The sequence below is a fragment of the Eriocheir sinensis genome, chromosome 54 (assembly GCF_024679095.1).
Source record: "Eriocheir sinensis breed Jianghai 21 chromosome 54, ASM2467909v1, whole genome shotgun sequence".
Taxonomy (NCBI): Eukaryota; Metazoa; Arthropoda; class Malacostraca; order Decapoda; family Varunidae; genus Eriocheir; species Eriocheir sinensis.
Window position 1 is genome coordinate 7,706,649 of NC_066562.1, and position 25,271 is coordinate 7,731,919.

Genomic DNA, 25,271 nt, shown 5'->3' on the forward strand with positions numbered 1-25,271 from the left:
CCACAGCATTCCATATCATACACACACACACACCATTCCATATCATATTACACACACTACAGCAAACCAAACCACTCCAAACCATTCCATATCACACACACACACTCCACAGAAATCCACACCATTCCATATCACACACACACACTCCACAGCAAACCATATCATACACTCCACAGAAATCCACACCACTCCAAACCATTCCATAACACACACACACACACACACCATTCCATATCATCTTACACACACTCTACAGCAAACCAAACCACTCCATACCATTCCATATCTCACACACACACACACACACACCATTCCATATCACCTTACACACACTCTACAGCAAACCAAACCACTCCATACCATTCCATATCACACACACACACACCATTCCATATCACCTTACAGGCTTACACACACTCTACAGCAAACCAAACCACTCCATACCATTCCATATCACAAACACACACACACACCATTCCATATCATCTTACACACACTCTACAGCAAACCAAACCACTCCATACCATTCCATATCACAAACACACCACACCATTCCATTCCATACCATATTACACACACACACACACTCCATACCATTCCATACCATATCACACACACACCATATTTTCTTTCACACACACACACAGAGAGCATGGTATTCATTAATATATTCACAAAACATGGTAAACACATTTATTAACAGAGTACATGGGAACATAATGTTAAGCTAAACAGGCGCCGCAATAAAACGCTGGTGGGCAAACACTTTTATTGGCAGCCTGACTGGGGGCGTCTGCTGGGGGGCTCAGTGCGGGGGGGGAGGGGGAGGGGGCGTACAATGGTGGGGGCGTTTGGGCGTCGTGGGGGAGGGAGAGGGGGGCTGGGGGTTTAAGAGGGGCAGTAAGGACACAGGTTTGGCGTGAGATTTATTTATTGGTCGTCTCAATCGTACACCGGCCAGAGGCAGCAATTGAGCAAGTCTGTGAACTCCGAAAATTGGCATGGAAAGAAATGAATTTGGTGTGTGCGTGTGTGTGTATGTGTGTATGAATGTGAGAAAATGAACACTATCATAGCAATGTATAAAATAACAAAACAAAAAAATACAGAATAAATAATAAGGATAAAAACAAAGAAGGGAAAACCTGGTACGCATGTGAAGTGAATGAAAAACTCACCATTTGTTAAAATATAAAGTCCTATGTTGGCGTGCTTATAAGGGCGAGACAGACACTATCCTAAGAAGACGAACTTTCTCTTTCTTACAAAGAACATAAAGAAACCTACTTGATATACCTACAGCCGGTCTGGCCAGACCTGACCCCCCCACCCACCCCCCCTGGCTTGGAATGAGCTGGACCTCTCTCCACCACTGACAATCAGAATGTAGGTGTTGGCGGGACAACCATAGGAATAATATTGCAATGGTAAATGGTAATAATAATAATCATAATAATAATAATACGGTGGCATGTAAAAAAACGTCATTGAAACCAGCATTGATGGAGGCAATAATAATGATGGAACTTGCATTAGCAAATTCATAAAAAGCTGGACGCAGAGCGAGCGCTGTACCGAGGGACCCGTCGCGACGTGAGGCACCAAAGTCCTTCGCGATGACTCAGGGAAAACAGGTGACAAACACCACACTAAAGGGTGGCCCGGCGGGCGTGGCCCAGCGTGTGCACCACAGCACCCAGCGCCCACCAGGGGTACGCCTCCTGGAGACCAGGCCAGGGTGTGGAGACCAGCGTCAGAACAACCAATGGTCATCTCGGCAACAGTTCACCTCCACACCGCAGCTCAGGCTCTCAGGGCAGCGTCACCCTGGCCGGGCGCTGACTGGATGGTGGCACAAACGGCCAACACCCTCACAGACAAAAAATGGAAATAAAAAAATAGATTGTCTCTCTCTAGAAGTAGTGCAAGATCCATCAACGCGCGGCGGTGGGGGCAAGGAAAACAACAACAACGGGCAGTACAGCCGCGCGACGCTCGCTCTCTCTCTCTCTCCGATGCCATCCGCATGGACGGTGAAAAATGGTCAATGTATGTAATAGTCATAATAGTCTAGGAATATCAGTGACTACATTTACCTGTTTGTCGTGTGGTGATTGTGTTTCTTCTTCCTCCTTAACTCATTTCCCTGATCGCCTGTAATGATATATTGGCCATAACAAAACACATGACACAAATATCCCGAAATATCATGACGATAATAGAAATAGCATTCCTTCATCAAATTATAAATAGATATATAGATATATAGATATATATATGTATATATAGGCAATGGCATAATGCATGTGCAAAAAAACGGATGCATATCATGGCAATATTTACCTGTAAAAGGAGGTTAGGAAATGGCATGAAAAATTTTATCGGAGTCATTGATATGGGAATAATAATAATAATAATAATGATAATAATAATAATATGGCGATGCAATCAAAAATATAATAAAAAGTCAGTAATAGGGAACGGTTTGAAATGCATGGTAATGGAATACTTGCTTGCAGGATCATGTGATAACCATCATGGGAGGCACATGGTACATGGCTTAAGAGTAGCAAGAATGCACATTTCAGAGAGGTCAGCAGCGCCCCACCCACACCCCCAGCTCAGCATGTTTGTTTGTATGTTTGTTTGTTCCCCCGGCAGCACAACTCTAGCCTACACTCTTATTGTACAAGGTGAACCTCCTCACTCTAGCCGTAATCATAGAAAGAGTAACTCTGTGTGGTATATTTACAAGACGTCATAGAAAAAAAAATTTACTCGTTTAACAAGAACCTTTCCTACACTTACTCCTGATGATGATAGTGGTAGTTGTAGTGGTGGTGGTAATAATAATAAGAATAATAAGAATGATAATAATAATAATCATAGTTATCAATGGGAGATATGGTGACAAAAATCATGGTACATCTTGCAGTATGGAGCAGCTTCATACCATCCTTATGAATAGCATTTCATATCGAAGAACATCATCATCATCATCATCATCATCATGACTCATGACATCACGAATAAGATATCGCAACATGATACATTTTGAGGCCAACAACCCACAACTGAAGTCTTCATTCAAGGCAACAACAAATGGGTCTGAAAAAGACAAATCAACACATTGTTCTCTAAGTTTGCAGAAAGGTCCCTGTAAGAAAAGCAAAGGTTAGCAGGAAAGACTAAGTGGAGAGAGCCTGGGAGACAGACACTACAGCTTGCTTGCTTACCACACCCCTCCAGCACCTACCATGTCGGCCGGCTCCTCCGCCCCTCGGGGCGCCTCCTCCGGCTGGCCGGCCCCAGCCAGCCAGCCAGCACGCCGCCCATCTGGCCCGCACAGCCCGGCCCAGGCAGGGTGTCGCAGGCTGTCTACCGTGGCCTTGCCAGCCAGGCAGAGAGGGTCTCCCGAGGACAGCAAGCTACTACTAGCCATATTGCCAATGTGTCATCAAGTTACAGTAATCCATCATCAGAGCCAGAGAGACAGAGAGAGAGAGAGAGAGAGAGAGAGAGAGAAAGAGGGAAGAAGAGGAGGAGGAGGAAGAGAGCCAGATCTGAGTTCTCACGGCCACACTTGCGTGTCGCTTCCTTTGCTTTTTGACTGCTTGGCTTGGAGTGAGTGAATGGAGCTTTGTGAGCGGGAAGGAAAGCTCAGATCTGACACACCTGTAAGAAAGGCGTTGGTTGGTTCGTTAGGAAGCCTTACCTGCATGTTGGAGGAGAGAAGCAGCCACTTCCAGCGTGATGTGTCTACATTAGCCTAATATCCCTGATTAAACGTAGGATTATACATGGGAGCCCCGGGACCTCCTCCTGGTGGGCCTCCAGCTCCTCCCTGAAAAGACAGCAGAGTCAGGCAAAGTTTTGGCCCAGAGCCACCTCAGCGTGCAGGCCAGGGGACTGGCGGGGCAGGCCTGGACAGGCCGAGCACCACAGCCTGCCCGGCCTGCCCCCCACACTCCTCCCTCATACAGCCACATGCTCCCCATCCTCTCCCTTGCTGCCACTAACCCAAGGCCAGTATGTTGGTGTCTCACATTAAACTAGGAACATATTACAATGCAAACACATGTGGAGGAGCTTACTGTGTGTGTGTGTGTGTGTGTGTGTGTGTGTGTATTGGTGGGCAGCTAGTCAAACACGAGTGCTTGTGGGTGTATATGCAAACAGGTGTGTGGCCGTGTGGTCTACCCTTCAGCCCAAACAGTACATGAGTAATAAGACCCTTCAAGAACGAGGCATTAGGTGCATGGTTCACATTCCCCAGCATGTCCCTGCACCCGTCCCACCACTGGCCTATCACTGAGGCAGCGTCTACCAACACAACATATGAGGGAGGAGTTACCTTAATCCTGTACACATATAATACCTAAGCAACCCTCGCACACACTTCACATATATATATATATATATATATATATATATATATATATATATATATATATATATATATATATATATATATATATATATATATATATATATATATATATATATATATATATCAAACTATTGTAACTGTGGGTGTCTGTCAAGCCTGCTGCACACCCTCAGCCTACCTGCACACTCCTGCCTGCAACTGCAAGTCAAGTATTAGCTCACAAAGTCTGCAATCAGATGGTTAAGTCATTAGGCAACAAGACAGATGCTACACAGGCACATACAAGGCACAGGGAGTTATTGTGGAGTGGCCTGAAAGAAGGAGGATGAGTGTGGTGGGCACAGTGGGTCCCCATTACTAACCTTGGCAGCCTTAATTTGCTGCTCAATTTTATCAGCCTCAGCGTGCATACCCTGAGAGCGGTAGTACTCAAGCCACTGTTGGGAGAAGTCACCCCCGCCGGCGCCACCTGGCTGCTGGCCGGGGCCACCGCCGCCGCCACCCTGCCCGTTGACCGCCATGGCCGCCACCCCGGGGGCCAGCTGGGGGGCCGCGCCCACCGCCACCGCAACAGGCGCCGGTGCGGTTCCTGGAGCTGCTCCTCGAAGCGGGTGCGGGCCACTGGGGGCCGCCGGCACCCCACCCACTGCTCCCTGGCCCAACAAACCACTAGGGGTCAGTCAGCAGGCTACACACCTACCTTAAGCTGCTACAAAGCTACCACTTCCTCGCCACCACCAGCTGGTGCTACTCACTCACTCCACCAACTACTCTCTCTGACTCCCTCTTTATATCTCAAGTATTTTCCAATTCTCTGTATCAGTTTACTGTGAGGGGAGAGGCAACAAGTGTCTGGGACACACACGGAGTAACAAACAATGTGGAGCAGCAAATAACTTTGTCAGAAATCTAATCAAAAGTTTTGAGTGTGTCCGGCTCGGAAAGTGATGATGAAAACAATTTACTTCTAGCAAGAATTTTCTCCTTATCACGACTAGGCTACAATAGTCCTTAGGTCAAGTGGTCTATATTTAGGTGTTCACAAGGCTGGGCTACAACACTGGACTGGTGGCTTCCTGCCCTGACACTTACCATCACACTAAGACTGTCTGCAGTGCTACCAAGCTCAGAACAAGTGTCCGCACGTATGCTTAGCCAACAAGAACACGAGGTACTCACCGGCCAGCATCGCCAGGGACCCTGGGGAGTCCTGCTCTCTCGAGAGTTAATGACATGACACAGAGCTCATACTCAGACTGAATGAAATAAATAAACAAGCAAAGTTGCAATAATAATCATAGTAGTGGCAGGACCCTTACAAACCTGCAACAAAACACAACAGGGGAGATATTTACAGGGACACACACCCTCCGCCTGGACTGAAAGATGGATGGATGGCTGCATCCTCCGTGTGCTAGGGAGCTCAGGGTTCTGGCTAGTTAGGGTGTGGGGGTCAGTCTGTGCGTTCCACCTCACTTAGGTGAAAGGAACCATTACATTAGGACAGGAACATGATCCTTCTGCCTCACATTAGCCCTGCAGACCTGACGTTTGTTTGTTACTGAGTTGTGGCAGCCCTTGGGGCTGGGAAGCCTATAAGTCTCTGCCTCCACACTGTGAGTGAGCAACTGTGCTATTAAGAGTGGGCACGGGGGCGGGGGTTAGGTCGTTACCTCGGCCACTCTTTGCTGCCCGGACAGGCGGCGGTTAGGCCCCAGGGCGTGAGTGACTGTCTGGAATGTAACGGGAGGTGAGCATGACGCCCAACAGCAGCAGCGGCAGCATTGGCGACCGTCCGCAGCCCCCAGCATGAGTTCGTAGCCACAGACATACACACAAACAAGACAAACGGCAAGAGTTTGCCGGCAGATACAGACAGGACAGGCTGCAGGTGTTTGCTGGCCTTGCAGTACTGAAGGAGGAGTAGTAATAGTAGCAGCAGAAGTAGGAGTAGCGGCAGTAGTGGGTAGGGTGGCGTGCCCCAGGGTCACCAGCCACACCTCTGGGGGGCCAGACCACTGACCTTGGATGCCTTGATCTGCGCCTCGATCTTGTCTGCCTCGGCGTGCATGCCCTGCGAGCGGTAGTACTCTATCCACTGCTGCGAGTAGTCCTGCGCCCCCGTGCCCCCACCAGCACCTGGTCCACCCGGGGCGGCCCCCTGCACGGCCCCGCCCTGAGGCCAAGGAAACGACGGTAAGAATCCCTATTAATCTATTGCCAGGAAAAGGCAAAAAAGAATTAAATCCAATAAATAAGGACAAATTCTTCAACCAGAGGAACTCAAGACCAGCCAATAAAATCAGATTGAACAGCCCAACCATGTGTGTATGTGGCAACACCAGCTGCTGAACTATAGAACATTGTGTGTGTGTGTGTGTGTGTGTGTGTGTGTGTGTGTGTGTGTGTGTGTGTGTGTGTGCATACCTGTTGAGGTGCTGCAGTGGGTCCTCCTGGTCCCCCCACCTTCATGTTCTTGGCCTGCTGCTCGATGGCCTCAGCCTCTCGGTGCATGCCCATACTCCTGTAGTAGTCGGCCCACTGGGCAGAGTAGTCCGGCTGTCCGCCTGAAACACACAGAAGACACCTTAACACAGGGACTTTAAAACACTGCTGGATCATGAATAATCGTGGCCTCACACACACAGGAAAAAAAGTCAAGAAATTCAGCTTCTAAAATACAGCTATTGACAAATGCAGTGGTCCAAATCATGAGGCAGTTCCAAAAGGAGCGTTGCAGGGATTATGGATGAACTTTAGAGGAATGTGGAGGCAGGACATTATGAGCATGACACAAATCGCATAAACTGCAACTAAGTAAATAAACCAGGCCACTGATCACACTATTGGGCTCCCTGAAACACACACACACACACACACACACACAGTACCCATATGCACTCTATCACTCATGAATGTGTTTGTGTGTGCCAGAAAAGCTGTCCGTTTCCTTGTGCATTGCTTTAGTGGGGTGCCACCTATACCCCAGAACACAAAAACTGGGCATAGATCACCCAAGCATAATAGATGACCACATGGGCACCGTGTGGGGGTTGTCCCAGCACCTCGCCCTGCCCGACAGCTTCAAGCCTCAGTGTCCTGTGGTCAAGAGACATACATAGTGTCCAACTGCTTGCTCCCAATTTTTTATTATTTCCTGAAGTGAGTTTTGGGGTGCTTACCCCTCTTTTGTTTGTCCCCAGAGCTGAGTGGAGTCATGCCAGGAGGCTGGGGCTGCCCCGGCGGAGGCTCCCGTGGCCCGGGGAGGTCAACGCTCATGTCTTCAGCTGTGGTGTTATTCAGACCTCACATTTATGTTTAAATCACTTAGTAAAATCTAGCAATCTTGATACTTTTTCTAAGTCACTTCTTTTGTTATTTTGTTTTTGTTTTCATCATATAAAAAACTAAAGTACAAAATTTATATTTCCCAATATTTGCAATTTTCATTAAACTAATATTCTTTATTTTCCAAAACAATAGGTGATGTTGACCCGAGGTTTGTGACTGAGTGAAGGGTTTGTGTTCTGGGGTCAGGAGCAGAGGGCCCACGCATGCAAGCATAGAGGGAGCCTTTTGAAGCGTGCACACAAACACGCATCTTCCCGCAGTATAAATGAGAGACTAACACATGCACACACACACACACACACACTCATCCCATACTTTTAGGGAAGAAATCCACAAAAACTCATCATCATTATATCATGGACGCCTGCTCCTAGGAGCTCCCACCAGGGGATGGCCACGGCAGAAGAGCTTCCAACTTTCTCTATCCAGACACTCCCTCCTTGCCTGCTCAAAGTTTCTCAAAGATCTTTCCCCCCTCTCCCTAACGTACTCCTGCACCCTATCTCTCCATTTCACTGGAGGTCGTCCTCTAGCATTCCCTCCCTCTATCTCACTCACATACACCCTTCTGGTCATCTTACTTTCCTCCATTCACTCCATGTAGCCAAACCACTTTCAAGTATGTCGCTTCACTTCTTCCCTTCACCCTTGTGACACATTCCAAAACTCTCGTACACACTTTCATTACTCATTCCATCCATTCTCCTCACACCACAAGCACTCCTCAAATAACTCATTTCCACTGCCTGCACTCTAGACCTCTGACTTTCATTCCAGGCCCACATTTCACTTGCATATGTGAGGGTTGGTACTATTACTGTATTTATCAAATCCCTCTTTACCTCCATGCTCACACTTCTGCCATTCATGATTCATCCCAAAGAGCCCCACCACCCTTCTTCCTTGCAATGCCTTTTCTCTCATCTCTCCCTCCGTACCACCATGCTTACACATAACTGATCCAAGATACTTAAACTCATTGACCTCCCCCATTCAATATTATTTTGCATTCTTTTTTATATTCAATTTCCACTCTATATGGGCATACAAAATCTACAACCTCACTTCTACTTCACTCACAAACCATCACTCTACTTTGGTGACTCCACTCTGACTAACACATGCATGCACAACCCCCCTCCCTCAGCCCCCTTATTAGTATAGTCAACCCTCCACTTCCCCATTCAAGATCCCCCCCTACCACCCCGGCTCCTTACTCACCAGCCTGGGGTGCGGTGGGGTGCTGTGTGGCGTTGGGCTGTGGCTGTGAGGTGGGCGGCCCGCTGTTCTGGGCGTTCTGGTTCTGACTGTTGCCGTAGTACTGGGAGTAGTAGGCTGCCCAGGCTGCTGCGTTGGCATCCGCTGCTTGCTTGGCTGAGGGGAAGGAGTGGGGGTGTTATTGGCTGAGGGGAAGGAGTGGGGGTGTATGCATAGTTCCCAGTTTTTCCCACACCACCTAATTATCATGTGTGTGAAAGTGAGATCAGGTCAGCAAGGATACCAACATACTATACTATAATGCAAGGCTATGGTGAGTTCTTGTTGTTTGTAAAGATACATTAACCCGGTAGCTGCGGGGATCATGTTTCTTAAAGGCCCCTCTAAGCGAGAAAAATGAGAAAAATTCATCACTCGCGCAAACAATTTTATAATATATATCAACGCATTTGTGATCAGTTTATACATCTATTTTAGGGGGTTTATATCATGGCAAAAAAGCCACAAATTTGGCATGTCGCTGCTACTGGGTCAAGTCCAAACACTCCTTGCTTCTGAATCCACAACAAGTCCTGCACCTCATACCTGTCTCTACATGTAAACTGCATCTCCAACTCCACTTTTTTAAATCTTTGAGTCATATTTGGCAATGAATATTATGCAAGAAGAAGCTCACGGAGAATAAAGTCTGACATACTAAAACTGTCAACTTATGTGAGGGGAATGGTCTGGCATACTAAAATGGTGTGAACTGGGGGAAAGGGCAAGGAAAGAACAGCCTCCTCCCAAAATTGACCTCTCATTTGGCCACTCCTCTTAACTCTATATAGGAGCAGTGGTTTGTGGGGTTTTTTTTTCATTAGTTTTCTTTTTTTCCCTCCTTGAGCTGTTTCCTTTACTGTAAAACACACACACACACACACACACAGCGGAACACTCACTGGGGTCGTTGGGGTGTCCCTGGTTCCACTGCTGGTACGCGTTCCCCCAGCCCTGTGGTGCGAGGTTACTGGTGCCGTTCTGCCCTGGTCCACCGCCACCCTGCAGACAAAAACACCACAAACGTGAGTACAAGTGTGGCCGATTTTCTTCGGGAGAGAGAGTTGCCTTGCGTCAGTAGTTTTTCTTTGTTTCCTGACACAAGAATAATGGGTGACAAGGTTGGTATTTTAAGACACTTTCGCTTCTCACATCAGTTGTTTCTAAAGGCCAAAGAGGGGGTCAGTTGGGTTCTAGTGAGCGTTTCTTGAGGTTCATGGTATTGAGAAAGGGTCAAACTACCACCAGGGTCAAAAAACTTTCGCTTCTCACATCAGTTGTTTCTAAAGGCCAAAGAGGGGGTCAGTTGGGTTCTAGTGAGTGTTTTTTGAGGTTCATGGTATAGAGAAAGGGTCAAAAAACTTTCGCTTCTCACATCAGTTGTTTCTAAAGGCCAAAGAGGGGGTCAGTTGGGTTCTAGTGAGCGTTTCTTGAGGTTCATGGTATTGAGAAAGGGTCAAACTACCACCAGGGTCAAAAAACTACTCCTGGAAATGCCCACAACTCCTATGAAAGCCTTGTGAAATGTGTGTTCTTGGGTTGCGAAATGTCTTATAATACGACCTAAGAGTCCATTCCAGCAAATGATAAAGTGCTCAATATAGGGCATGGCGAGAGCTTCATCATAACCGCACCTTCAGGCTATGCTAACACACATCTTTTGGCTGATTTTCGTTTTTGTTTTCCGTGGTGAAAGATTAATTTGAGGCCGTTTTTTTGCCACACGACTGTTGCAAAAAGCTTAATATACAGCACGGTAAGAGCTTTATCATAACTGCACCTTCAGGCTATGCTAACACACTTCTTTTGGCTGATTTTCGTTTTCGCTTTCCGTGGTGAAAGATTAATTTGAGGCCATTTTTTTGCCACAGGACTGTTGCAAAAAGCTTAATATACAGCATGGTAAGAGCTTTATCATAACTGCACCTTCAGGCTACTCTAACACATCTTTTGACAGACTTCCGATTTCCAGTTTCCGCGGTGCAAGATTATTCCAAGGCTGGTTTTTTGCCACACGAGTGTTGCAAAACGCTCAATACACAGCATGGTTCATCAGCTTCATCATAACCGTACCTTCAGGATATACTAACACACACCTTCATACTGATTTGCGATTTCCAGTTTCCGTGGTGAAAGATTAATTTGAGGCTGTTTTTTTGCCTTACGACTGTTGCAAAACGCTCAATACACAGCATGGTTCATCAGCTTCATCATAACCGTACCTTCAGGATATAGTAACACATATCTTTTGACAGACATCCAATTTCCAGTTTCTGTGGTGAAAGATTAATTTGAGGCTGTTTTTTTGCCTTACGACTGTTGCAAAAAGCTCATTATACAGCATGGTTCATCACTTCATCATAACCGTACCTTCAGGATATAGTAACACATATCTTTTGACAGACATCCAATTTCCAGTTTCCGTGGTGCAAGATTAATTTGAGGCCGTTTTTTTGCCACATGAGTTGCAAAACGCTCAATATACAGCATGGTTCATCACTTCATCATAACCGCACCTTCAGGATATACTAACATACACCTTCTGACTGAATTACGATTTCCAGTTTCCGTGGTGCAAGATTAATTTGAGGCCATTTTTTTGCCACACGAGTTGCAGAACGCTCAATATACACCATGGCAAGAGCTTCATCATAACCGCACCTTCAGGATATACTAACACACACCTTCTGACTGAATTGCGATTTCCAGTTTCCGTGGTGAGATTATCTTGAAGCTGTTTTTTTGCCACATGACTGCTGCACCCTACATTATAATCACACTTTATCCCTCTCATCAACATTAATGTTAAGTGAGCCTGGCAACACTAATGAGAACATGGCACGATAATCAATTTAGAGAGAAAGTTCCGTTTAGTCGGCGCAACATCTGTGGTCATATGCCGGTCAGTTTAGGCTTTAGAGGGACATCAGGTTATTTTTTACCCGTTCAGCAGATAGAGGTAAAAAGAACATCACAGTCGGCATATAGACAGCACGGTTCTTAGATCACAGTATTGATTATATAGTCACCATTAGTCTATACCCTTTCAGCATACTAACAGGTCAAGGAACGGTAAAGTTAGCATGTCAGCATCATTTTTGGCACTCGCTGGAATGGCCTGCAGTCTCCCTCTCTCTCCCTCACACCCCTCCACCCAGTCTCCCTATCTACATCTCCATCTCAGCTTGGGCCACTCCACAAGCCTCTCACCATGCCTGCCTTTTCTGCGATCATCTTTTTGGCGTCGTCGATCTGGTCGGGCGTGCCGCGGATGATGAAGGTCTTCTCGTTGGGGTTGTTGGGAGGCCGGCGGTCGAGCTCGCAGTGTGCACCTGTCTGCTGGTTGATGGTACGGATGGTCTCCCCGCCTGAGTGAGGGAGAGCAGGACATGGATGAGTATGGATGATTGGGTGAAGAGGAGACAAGGGAGTGAATAAGAGGTTGGTGAATGAGTTAAAGAGAAAAAGGAGACAAGGGAGTGAATGAAAGGTTGGTGAATGAGTTAGAGAGTGAAGGGAGGGCAGGGAGAGAGATAACATTAATAACCAGTCCAACTCCATGAAAGAAAATAAGGATGATTGGGTGAAAAGGAGACAAGGAAGTGAATGAGTTAAGGCAGGAAGAGGTAACATTCATAACCTGTCCAACTCCATGAAAGAAAATAAGGATGATTGGGTGAAAAGGAGACAATGAAGTGAATGAGTTAAAGAGAGCAGGGAAGGCAGGAAGAGATAACATTCATAACCTGTCCAACTCCATGAAAGAAAATAAGGATGATAAAAGAAGTAGAAGAGCAGAGATAGGTACACAAACAGCTTTCCTCTGCACCATTCTTTTTTTTTTTTTAAGGAAAGGAAGGAGCTCTAGGGCATAAAAAGTGTAGAAAAAAAGAGCCTGCTGAATGCTGCTCCTAAAAAAGATAGTAGTAGAGAGTGCCCAAAAGAGAGGTCAATTTCAGGTCACTCACCTTTGCCGATCACGAGGCCGCACTTATTAGCCGGGACATTGAAGAAGGCCTCCACCTTGTCGTTGGGTCCCCCTCGGCCGCCACCGCCACCGCCGCCACCCCCCATAGGGCCCCCCATTGGCCCGCCACGACCCACTGAAACGGAGAGGGAATATTAAACCATCTTGTGACCCAATGAAACAGGTAATGCTAAACTGTCTTGTGAATCATTGAAACGGGATGCAAGATCAATAAAAACGTTCCTACACTCAGATAAAAGAAACTAAACTAACTTTTTGATTGACTTTGATAGGAAATGATATGTTTATACACACATAGATATAAATACATAAGCAAAATAAGTAGATAAAGCCATGACAGTGAAGCATTTTATAGCACTATGTTTATCCTCAGAAAAAGAAACTGAACTAACTTTTTGATTGACTTTGATAGGAAATGATATGTTTATACACACAGATATAAATACATAAGCAAAATAAGTAGATAAAGCCATGACAGTGAAGCATTTTATAGCACTATGTTTATCCTCAGAAATTATATATATACATACATAAAAATACAAAACAAAGTAAATAGTTAATCAATCAGTTTGTCTTTGAAACACACTCCTATTACTCACTTGGTCCCCCTCCCATGGGTCCCCCCATCGGCCCACCGCGACCCACTGAAACACAAAGGGATGTTACACGCCTGCCACCCACGGCAACACAAATATATGACACCAATCTCTGTATCAATAATAACAAACCTTCATATCCGAAGCAACACAAAATGAACAAAACTTAAAAAACAATATCAAATAGGAACTTACACACAATAGTAAGTACGTAATCAAGCTAATCATACTAGAAATAATAAATGTATTGAAAAACAGTAATAATGAGTATATGAATAACTAAATTAAACGCATTTCACCATCACCACCCCCTACTCACTTGGTCCCCCTGGTCCACCCGGTCCGCCCATGCCCCCAGGTCCTCCCGGCCCCCCAGGTCCACCGGGGCCAAAGCCACCACGGCCCATGGGTCCTCCAGGGGGGCCGCCAGGACCGCCTCGACTCCAGTCATTGTTGAAGCCGCCACGTCCACCGCCCCGGCCGCCGCCGCCAAAGTGGTCCTGGGGAGGAGGGAACTGTGGGGTATTATTATGGCTGTGCTGGTGGCCTTAACACTCTCATTAAGGGGCTCTTCCTGTTACCACCAACACTATGATCATTCACTATTAAGGGGGCCTAGGCTTCCTAACAGACCCAACTCTATTATCAATCACCATCATTATAGGGTCTATCATCACTAATTATAATCACAATCCTCAACCCATTCACCACCACCACCACCCCCACACACCCTCTCCCACTCAGTACACCACCACCACCACCCCACACACCCTTACCAACTCAATACACCACTACCACACACACACCATCACCACCACACACACACCATTCTAACACACCACCACCACCCGACACACTCACCCTCTCATCGCCGCCCCCAAACTCGTCTCTGTCTCTGTCTCGGTCTCTGCGGTCCCGGTCCCCTCGGTCGCCCCGGTCTCCCCTGCGGTCGCCAAAGTTGCCGCCGCCGCCCCGCCCTCGCCCTCTGTTGCCGAACTGGGCGGCCTGCGTCTCCTTCTCTGCTATGAGGTCGTACACGAGTTGTTTTGCCATGTCAACCTGCAAGGGATGAAGAAAGAGGTGAGGTGGAGGGAACGGGGAGGGAACATGAGGGGAGGAAAGAGGGATATATAGCAAGAGACATGAGGTAGAGAGGAAAAAGGGAAACATAAGGAGGAAAAAGAAGTTACAGGGAGGAAAATGTGAGGAAAAGGAAGTTACAGGGAGGAAAATGTGAGGAAAAGGAAGTTACAGGGAGGAAAATGTGAGGAAAAGGAAGTTACAGGGAGGAAAATGTGAGGAAAAGGAAGTTACAGGGAGGAAAATGTGAGGAAAAGGAAGTTACAGGGAGGAAAATGTGAGGAAAAGGAAGTTACAGGGAGGAAAATGTGAGGAAAAGGAAGTTACAGGGAGGAAAATGTGAGGAAAAGGAAGTTACAGGGAGGAAAATGTGAGGAAAAGGAAGTTACAGGGAGGAAAATGTGAGGAAAAGGAAGTTACAGGGAGGAAAATGTGAGGAAAAGGAAGTTACAGGGAGGAAAATGTGAGGAAAAGGAAGTTACAGGGAGGAAAATGTGAGGAAAAGGAAGTTACAGGGAGGAAAATGTGAGGAAAAGGAAGTTACAGGGAGGAAAATGTGAGGAAAAGGAAGTTACAGGGAGGAAAATGTGAGGAAAAGGAAGTTACAGGGAGGAAAATGTGAGGAAAAGGAAGTTACAGGGAGGAAAATGTGAGGAAAAGGAAGTTACAGGGAGGAAAATGTGAGGAAAAGGAAGTTACAGGGAGGAAAATGTGAGGAAAAGGAAGTTACAGAGAGGAAAATGTGAGGAAAAGGAAGTTACAGGGAGGAAAATGTGAGGAAAAGGAAGTTAGAGAGGAAAATGTGAGGAAAAGGAAGTTAGAGAGGAAAATGTGAGGAAAAGGAAGTTACAGGGAGGAAAATATGAGGAAAAGGAAGTTACAGGGAGGAAAATGTGTGGAAAAGGAAGTTACAGGGAGGAAAATATGAGGAAAAGGAAGTTACAGGGAGGAAAATATGAGGACAAGGAAGTTACAGGGAGGAAAATATGAGGAAAAGGAAGTTACAGGGAGGAAAATGTGAGGAAAAGGAAGTTACAGGGAGGAAAATGTGAGGAAAAGGAAGTTATGTGGAGGAAAATGTGAGGGAGGGAAGGAAAAATAGGGGATATCTATGTAAGTTGGCGGTGAAAAAAAAAGGAAACATTTTGGAGGGTGAACTAAACTCACTCTCTCTGATATTTATGAGGTTATAGTGGTAAAAAATATATCGACATTGAAGGGTTGACTTAACTCTCTCGGATAAAAAGACAAAAAGTGTGAATGCAAATCTAGATTCCCCCTTTCTGATAATGATGTGGGGAGGTTAGTGTGAAACAAAAGACAAAAAAATGAGAAAGCAAACAAATTTAAACAAAAAAATTTATGTACACCACTGACTGAGACATAAATAAATAGATAGAAGAGGTGAACACAAAAACATATACTTTCTAATAATGATGTGAGCAGGTTAGATAAAAAAAAAATAAAAAGAAAAAGAAAGACAAAGGAGCGAACACAAATAAATCAAAACTTGCTCTCTCTCTCTCTCTCTCCCTCACCTTGTGCTGTTCCCCTGAGATGCGCAGTGGCTTCTCATTCTCCTGCTGAGGGCCGTCTTGGATGATCACCATCTTGGCACCAGACTTCTCCTGTAGCTGCTTGATGGTCTCGCCTCCCTTGCCTGAGTGAGGAGGAGGAGGAGAAACTAGTGAATGGAAAAATGGTGCAACGTAGCCAGATTGACGTACTCAGCCGCTTATATTTCCCAACTTCCTGCCCCAAAACTGTCTTCTGGGTTCTAATAACGAAACTCATTTAAAGTTATCATTAAAAGAGTTAGATCCTGATGTTTCTTGGCAATAATTAGGCGTCAGGAACCAGTAAATACTATGCTCTGAGTACGATAATCTGGCAACGGTGAAATGGTGGGAGGAGGAAGAGGATTGATTGATTGCTTATGTAGTCATGGCGCCAGAAATCAATAGTATTTTGTGTTGGTTTAGGAACTTGCAAATTCACGAAGTCAAACAGTGGAAAATGTGACCCAACCAGACCACCACTACTGCCGCCACTCACCAATTATGAGGCCAACCTTGGGCCCTGGAATACTGATCTCCACAGTGGTGCTGTTGCCGCCCATGTCCATGCCCGGGGGTCCCATGGGTCCCCCGCCGCCGCCACCGCCACCCATGCCGCCGCGGCCCCGCCTGTCCTGGGGTCCGTCCCCGCGTGACACTATCTCAAAGATCATCTCCTTGGCTCGGTTGATCGCGTCTCTGTGAAAGGGAAAGGCAAGGGAGGTTAGCAATAAAGTGTTGGTCTGTCTATCTGGGTGAGGAAGAAGGGAAGGAAGGATCATAATAGTTAGTTAGCATATGTTACTCTATCTGGGGTGAGGAGATTTTTTTTTCTTTTTTACAATAATGGAGACAGCTCAAGGGCAATTAAAAAAAGAAATAAAAAAGCCATCTATCTAAACTGCTCCTGCAAAGATGATTCATGAATTCTAAGGCCAAGTTAGATAATAGAAGAGACAGAGTCAGGACAGTATGAGTATAGCTTCCCGTATATCACAACTAGGTAAATACACACACACACACACACACACACACGCACCTTGGTCCAGAGACAGTACACACGCGGTCCGGCATGCCCCCGCTGTCCTGGGCCATCTGTATCTTGGCCCCGGATTCCCTCTGGAGGCGTGTGATCTGCTCCCCGCCGCGCCCTATGACTGGGGGAGACAACACTAAATGATAATAGTGCTCGGGGGAAATGTGGACAAAAAATGTGAAGTGGGGAGGAAAGGAGGGAAAGAGGACAGAATGGATGAAAAATGCAGATTGTAAAAGTAAAAAGAATGGATGGGTGAAAGTAAAGAGTAAAAAGAGAACAATGTAACAGGAGGATTAGGGGGAGAGAGAACATTAGAGGACATGTGGAGGAAAAATGTGAGGTAGGGAGGAAAGGAGGGAAAGAGGACAGAATGAATGGAAATGCAGATTGTAAAAAGTAAAAATGGAGAATGGATGAATGAGAGGAAAGTGAGTAAAAAGAGAGGGGGAGAGAGAACATTAGAGGACATGTGGAGGAAAAATAAGGTAGGATGGAGAATGGTGGAGGAAAATGAGAGAGAGTAGGGATAGGGGACAGAACGGATGGAAAGTATGAATTATAAAAGTAAAAACGAAGAATGGATGAATGAGAAAGAGTAAAAAGGAGAAAAATGTGAAATAGAGGAGAATAACAGTATATAAAAAGCACAGGACAGGATTAGGAGCATATATATAATCAATCATTTTGGGTATTGGACAAGTGAATAAAAATAATACTGGTAATAATAATAATAATAGTTAAGAAAATATACACAGCCTTCCTTACTGACAATGAGTGGTGATGTGACATGTCAGAAGGAAAGGGATAACAAAATGCAATGAAAAATAATAAAATGAGGAAAATTGTGATAAAACTGTAGAAATAAAAGGAAACCAGGAAAATAGGGACAAATACACAATGAAAAACAAGGAAACAGGGAAATGTGATATGTAATGAAAAAAAAAAAAAAAAGGAAAATTGTGAAAAAAATCCAGTAAAAAATAAATAAAGAAATGAGGAAGGCAACAATAAAATAAAATGACTCAACTACATCCAAAAAAAATAATGTTACTAAAAATACAGAAGAAGGAAAATGGTGAACAAAATGTAATGAAAAATAAGAAAACAAGGAAAGGAACTATAAGACGCAGTGACTCAACTACCACCAGAAAACAAGGAAAGTTACCCAGATTACAACTAGGAGAAAAGGATGTCAAAAGGTAAACTACTCAACTCTACCATTCCCGAGACTAAACGAACCAACAGGCAGAAAGGGCAAAGATGAGCAGAGTGCTTCCTCGGTGATGGGTGTTCAAGCAGTGTTCTAGCAATAGGCTTTAAGAGTGTTTCTGTGCAGAAGGAAATGGTACAAAAGCATATGTTGTGAGTATTTGAAGTGCCACTAATAATAGTGAGTATCAATGAGTGTTTTGACTGAAGGGAAAGTGTTGTGTGTAGCTATGATATTGTGGAGGCCCTGCAGCAATGGGAGGCTTTAATACTGGTAAGAGTGAGGAGCAGAGTGGTCAGTGTGAGGGGCAGGAAGACTAAAGAAGTGTTGTTAGTGTGCCAGGTGTGGGAGGGAGGGCCAGGGAGGGCCGTGTGGTGTGTGGGCCATAGTGCCCCTCAATGCACCCCTAGTGCCAACACTCACTCAGGCCGACCATCTTATCTGGGACTTGTATTTCATCAGACTCCACGGAGCCCAGACCCCTGTGTGGGCCCCCTCCGCCCCCTGGGGGGCCCCCGCCTCCGGGGGGACCACCGGGGCCGCCGGGACCGCCAGGACCTCCAGGACCGCCGGGGCCACCCATCAGGGGGCCCCCCATGAAGCCGCCGGGTTCTCCTCCTCCGCCGGGGCCCCCACCAGGACCCCCAGCACCGGGTCCGCCGGGGCCACCGCCGCCAGCGTTCCCGCCGCCGCCGCCGCCTCCCGGAGGTCGCTTGGCGTCGGGACCTGGGAGCAGCAAGCCTGTGAGACAAGGGTGTTACCAGACTGGCTGCCGCCGTGCACGGGACACAGCACAGCAAACGCACCAATGCCAACACGTACACCAAAATAATAAAATGTGATCTATTTCAGACATCAAGAAAACTGGAGCCAAATCGCTATACGGATAAGGGATGAAAAAACAAGGATAAGAACATTACCTTACTCTGACTGAGAAATATGAACCCGAGGGCAACAAAGTTAAAAACGATCGCAGACAAAATACTCCAGAGTGCAGAGGCAGACACATCAGGCCTTAGGCCAACCAAGCGGTGCAAAGCCAGGCACGGGAAATAAAAGAAACAAGGAGTGGGGTGAAGCGCTTGTAGTAAAACAGAAATGACAGGAGCAGTAACTTGCAGCAAGGTGTACAAAGCAAATCCTGTCAGTCTCTACATGTATTCAAGAAAATCTGGCACCGCACAAAGATCTAAAAGCAAGGAAGTGAAAAATGATGGAGTGAGAATATTGCTGAGTGTAACATGGAGACAGGAGGCAAGCATGTATATAGGAACAGACAAAGGATAAAATAGCACTGCACAGGTCAAAGCATAGAACCGATAACCAACTGACAGACAACCCAAGGATTTGTAGGAGCCAGAGAGGACAGAGACTCGAGCATTTGCCAACACAGGATGGAGAGTACACTACCACCAGATAGAGAGATAAGAACATTTAGAAAGGCCCTTGTCATGCAGTGGACATTAGACAGCTGAAGATGATGATAATGATGAAGAGACAGGACATATCCCTTTACTCCACAGGTTAGGTTAGGTTAGGATTAGTGACAATTAGTGACTGTGTGGGAATTATAATGTATGTTCAAGAATATCCCATGGTTACTTTTGGGGCTAGAGAAGTGTTTTGGAAATATGCAAGCACTAATAGTAATAATGTTTTCTTTCACCCAGTAGCATATATAAGAAAAAGTGAAGCTGGGAGACAAGACATAAGGCAAGGGAATTATAATCGGTATCTCGCTAACCAGAATAACCACACCAACACTGAGAACCCTTAATAAGAGCACCACCTACCAACCATGACCCGAACAACCACAACAGATGCCACATTACAAAAACAGCGACAACCATCACCTGACTCACCAGGCACGCGATCCATCCCACTCTCAGCCTCTTCCAGTGGTCTCTTCTGTCCCGTTGGCTGGATCTTAGCAGCAATCTGAGGGGAGACGCACAGACACACACACACGTTACTCTGCTGCCGGCCAACACGTACACATATATACGCACACACCGAGTATACACAAACACGTACACGATATAGCACAAAGAACCACACGCGTACACTTCCTCGCCACACTGGGTTTTGTGAGTGCCTAATATGTATACGTGGATAGTACACATATTAGTAGGTATACACGCACACTATAGCACGTGAACCCCGCCCAATTACGTACACACTGTTCCTCCCCTTAAACTATCATCAGTGGTGTCCCGCAAGGTTCTGTCTTATCTCCCTCGCTCTTTCTGATGTCCATCAATAATCTTCTTTCCACCAGACAGACAGACTGGCGTACTTACAGATTTCGGCTGCCCCTTTCTATCCCTATTTCGTATGCCTCATTTTGCCTAACTTGTGCACATGGGGTAGCAACCAGGTGAGTTAACCAGGTGAGGTGCGTTAACTGTCCTATCCACTCCTGTGCTGACACCTCTACTCTGCATTACTCTATCATTTAACAGAAGACTCCCCATACGAATTACGCGATTCTAAGCTTAAGGCTGAAAAACGCTTGACCTTAGATCTTGTTAATATTTCCGGAACTTGGTGATCTTCAATGCCTCAAAAACTCAATTTCTCCGCCTATCAACTCACAATCTTCCAAACACCTTTCCCCTCTTCTTCAACAACACACAGCTGTCCCCTTCTACAATTTATGAGCTTGAACAGCATGACTAAATGAGACGAGTTAAATTAATCAAACTCAAACGTGAAAGAATAAAATAATAAATGGCTAAAGCTTGCTGGCTGTCATTCCTTACACGTTATTATCTTCCGCTTCTTTACCACCTTCCTTTCCTCATCATTTCTCTACTCCACCTCAAACTCCACTTCACATTTTCCTTACCTTCCCACTCCTTAAATACTCCCTCTCCACTCCAACACAACACACACTACCAAACCACTAATTTTCTTTCACTCTTACACACACAGCTCTCTCTCTCTCTCTCTCTCTCTCTATCTCTCTCACACACACACACACACACAAACTCCTTACTCTCTCCCTCTCACACAAACACACAGCACTTACTTTTCTCCCTCCTCTCTCTAACACACAGCACTCCTACTTAATCTCTCTCTCTCTTTCACTCTCTCACACACACAAGCATTCCTGCTATCTCAACCTCCCCTCCTTGATAACAGCTTCCTGCCCCCCCCCTCCCCCCCCAGCACCCATTACACATAACATTTCAAGGACTAGGATTGGTCAGCTTGGCAAGGCATTCATCTTCAGACTTATGACACTTTGAAGTTCTCCAACTAATATCTCTTCTCTTTCTTCTTCCTTCCTTTGTATCCTTTTAACCAATGACTATAAGTGTGGTCATATAGGAAGAAATAAGACTGGGAATTAACTTGATTGGAGTGATGATATTAGAGCATTTTAGTTTATATACAGTAGCTTAAGTGAATAAATAAATAAGTAAAAAAATAATGCTAAATGCAGCTCTGAAAGAAGAAAAAGAACGGAAGACCATACTGTGAAGGTGGGTTAGATTTTGCGTGGTGGCGGAGCTAAACAACACATTTACCCTTTTAATGGTTGTAGTGGTTGCTGTACTCCACTTCCTCTCCACCTCCCTTCACTCCCTGCCTGGCTATACTCCCCCTTCCCTCTACTACTCCACTTCCCACTCCACTGCACAGCATCTTCCCTTCCCCCTACAATCCTAGTCCTTCCTAGAACACCCCATTTCATAAACTTATCCACTAAAATGCCACACTATCCTACATTCCACCTCCCCCTCTCCACATTCTCTCCACTGCATCCTCCCTCACCCTACCCACTCCCTGTACCCCTATCCACTATCCTTTCTTCCACCTCCCCCCCATATCCCTTCATCCACATTTACCTCCCCTCCCCATACCCCAATCTCTCCCATTTCCTCCACTGCATCCTTCCCCCCCCTCCCCACTGACCTTTCTTCCACCTCTCCACATCCTCCCCCCCTCCCCTCTCCCCATACCCCAACCTCTCCACATTCCCTCCACCGCATCCCCCCCCATACCCCAATCTCTCCCTCCCTCTCCACATTCCCTCCACCGCATCCTTCCCCCCCTCCCCTCTATCCCTTCCTCCACCCCTCCACCCTTCCCTCCATATCCACTCCACAGCATCTTTTCCTCCACCCTTCCCTATATCCCCTCCACAGCATCCTCTCCTCCACCCTTCCCTGCCGCCGCTCCACACACCACATGGCCGCCACCATCGCCGCCGCCGCCATTAGCTGCCGGTGAACCAAACTTGTCTAACCCCTTTTTAATGCCCCCCACAGCCCCCCTTCACCACCCACGCAGCCCCCCTTTCCTTTCCCCTCTCCCCCTTCACCCCACGCCGCCCACACGTGAAATAAAACAAGAAAATAACCAAAAAATCGATGAGAATGAAATATCTTTGTTAGGATGTCTTAACCGCTCCTAACCTGCCCTAGTCTGTTTGTACGCCCTCTACGCCTATATGTACGCACCTCGGCCTATCTGTACGCACTTTAAGCCTGATATTACGCCCACGTGCCTTTTTGTACGCCCACACTAGGAAAAATCGATGCAAAAATGCGTTACTGTAAATATTGCATGCCTAGGCCTATTTGTACGCCCTTAAAGCCTATCTGTACGCCCTCTAAGCCTATATGTACGCCCTTAACGCCCATCACTACGCCCACGGCATCTATAAGCACGCCATTGGACCAATTAGTACGCATGGGCTTGAGAATTCCCCCAAACCGCCCGTAGACCACTGAGCCAATTTGTACGCCCTCTAAGCATACTTACACGCCCTTAATGCCCCTTAGAACGCCCTTGAGACCTGTTTGTACGCCCTTATAACCTATTTGCACGCCCGTGGACCAGTTAGTACGCATGGGTTTGAAAATTCACCAAACCGCCCGTAGACCACTGAACCAATTTGTACGCCCTCAATGCCCCTTAGAACACACTCGATACCTATTTGTACGCCCTTAAGACCTATTTGCACGCTCCTGGACCAATTAGTACGCGGGGCCGCACGGCTTGGAGGGGGATTGCCGCCCTTTCCCGCCCTGCCCCGCGCCTCCCCGGCCTCCCCACAGCACCCCCCGGCTTCCTCAGGTCTTAGAGGAAGCACGGGCGTGATAAATACCTGTCTGGCGCGCTGTACGGCGTCGGCAAAAGCGGAACTTTGAGCAAAATTACTTGTGTTGGGTCCCGCCGCTGCGGCCATCATGGAGTGTGTCGCGCGTTCCAGCACTCACCGGGCGCCGCTTCGGGGGGGCTCGTCTATGGGCCTTATGTGGCTCCTCTGTGGCTGTTACCTTCAGAAATATTCCCTCTAAAATACCTCTTCACGCTACTATTTTATCTTATACATGTGTAGTCTTGTAAGTGATTTTATTGGGAATGTTCGGATTTTACGCATACACTCTTCTAAAAGGTTCCTCTAACCTCCTTCTATGGCTTCTCTGTGGCTGTTTCCCTCATAAATATTTTCTGTAATATACTTCTGGTCACTCGTATTTTATTTCCTAATCGGATATTCCTTCAGTTGATCTTTTTATGAATATTTGAACAGAGGAGCTCTTCGGAAAACCTCCTCTATGGCTCTTATATGGCTCCTCTACGGCTCTTATGTGGCTCCTATGTGGCTATTCCCTTCAGAAATATCCCCCCTAAAATACCTCTTCAGGCTCCTATTTTATCTTATACATGTGTAGTTACTAGTCTTGTAAGTGATTTTATTGAGAATGTTCGGATTTTACTCAAAGTCTTCTGAAAGGTTCCTCAATCCTCCTTCCATGGCTTCTCTATGGCTGTTTCCTTCGTAAATATTTTCTGTAATATACTTCTGGTCACTCGTATTTTATTTCCTAATCGTATATTCCTTCAGTTGATCTTTTTATGAATATTTGAACAGAGGAGCTCTTCGGAAAGGCTTCTCTACGGCTCTTATATGGCTCCTTTACAGCTCTGATATGGTTCCTCTGTGGCTATACCCTTCATAAATATTCCCTCTAAAATACCTCTTCACGCTACTATTTTATCTCATACCCATGCACTCTTGTAAGTGATTTTATTGAGAATGTTCGGATTTTACACTTAAAGTCTTCTAAAAGGCTCCTCTATCCTCCTTCAATGGCTTCTCTGTGGCTGTTTCCTTCATAAATATTTTCTGTAATATACTTGCAATCACCTTTATTTTATTTTCTACTCGTATAGTCCTTAAGTTGATCTTTTCTGAATATTTGAACAATGGAGCTCTTCAAAAGGGCTCCTCCATGGCTCTTATATGGCTCCAATGTGGCTATTCCCTTCATAAATATTCCCTCTAAAATACCTCTTTACTCTCATATTTTCTCCCATGCACGTAGACATCTCATTTAATTATATTGTGAATGTTTGGCTTTCACACCTAAAAAGTCTTCTGAAAGGCTACTCTTCGGTTCCTCTATGGCTCCTCTATGGCTGTTCCCTTCATGAATATTCCCTTTAAAATACGTATCATCTCCCTTATTTTATCCCCTACAGGCCCTACATATACGCCCTTCATTTAATTTCATTCTGAGTGGATGCATCTTACACACACAAACTCTTCTGAAACGTTCCTCTTCGCCTCCTCCTCCTCCTCCTCCTCCTCTTCCTCGCCTCCTCTATGGTTGGTCCCTTCATAAATATTCCCTCCATAATACCTCTTCACACTCCTATCCTGTCCCATACACGTAGACCTTTTAGCTAATTTTATTCTGAATATTTAGATTTTTTTTTCGACCCGCACTCTTCTGAAAAGCTCTCCTCCTCCTCCGCCTCATGGCTATTCTCTATAACAAATAC

At 46.0% G+C, this 25,271-nt stretch overlaps 1 protein-coding gene across 15 annotated transcripts; it reads right to left on the minus strand.

The window, feature by feature from the left end:
- Nucleotides 1-677: 677 nt before the first annotated feature.
- Nucleotides 678-23,740, minus strand: LOC126983697 (far upstream element-binding protein 2-like). Of its 15 annotated transcripts, none has more exons than XM_050836734.1 (19): nucleotides 23,587-23,740; nucleotides 20,330-20,405; nucleotides 18,891-19,193; nucleotides 17,258-17,375; nucleotides 16,718-16,917; nucleotides 16,201-16,322; nucleotides 14,444-14,641; nucleotides 13,902-14,097; nucleotides 13,586-13,630; nucleotides 12,967-13,101; nucleotides 12,209-12,366; nucleotides 9,901-10,000; nucleotides 8,963-9,115; nucleotides 7,573-7,677; nucleotides 6,818-6,957; nucleotides 6,414-6,566; nucleotides 4,753-5,043; nucleotides 3,716-3,844; nucleotides 678-3,108 (listed from the first exon to the last, which is right to left on the minus strand). In XM_050836734.1, the coding sequence occupies exons 1-18, from the start codon at nucleotides 23,668-23,670 to the stop codon at nucleotides 3,770-3,772; spliced, it is 2,652 nt and encodes an 883-aa protein (XP_050692691.1). In that variant the 5' UTR covers nucleotides 23,671-23,740; the 3' UTR covers nucleotides 678-3,108; nucleotides 3,716-3,769. The 15 variants fall into 15 exon arrangements, with proteins under 15 accessions (XP_050692691.1, XP_050692689.1, XP_050692692.1 ...); XM_050836732.1 differs by having other exon boundaries at nucleotides 17,258-17,369; nucleotides 18,891-19,208; XM_050836735.1 differs by having other exon boundaries at nucleotides 13,902-14,082; nucleotides 18,891-19,208.
- Between the last annotated feature and the right edge of the window lie 1,531 nt (nucleotides 23,741-25,271).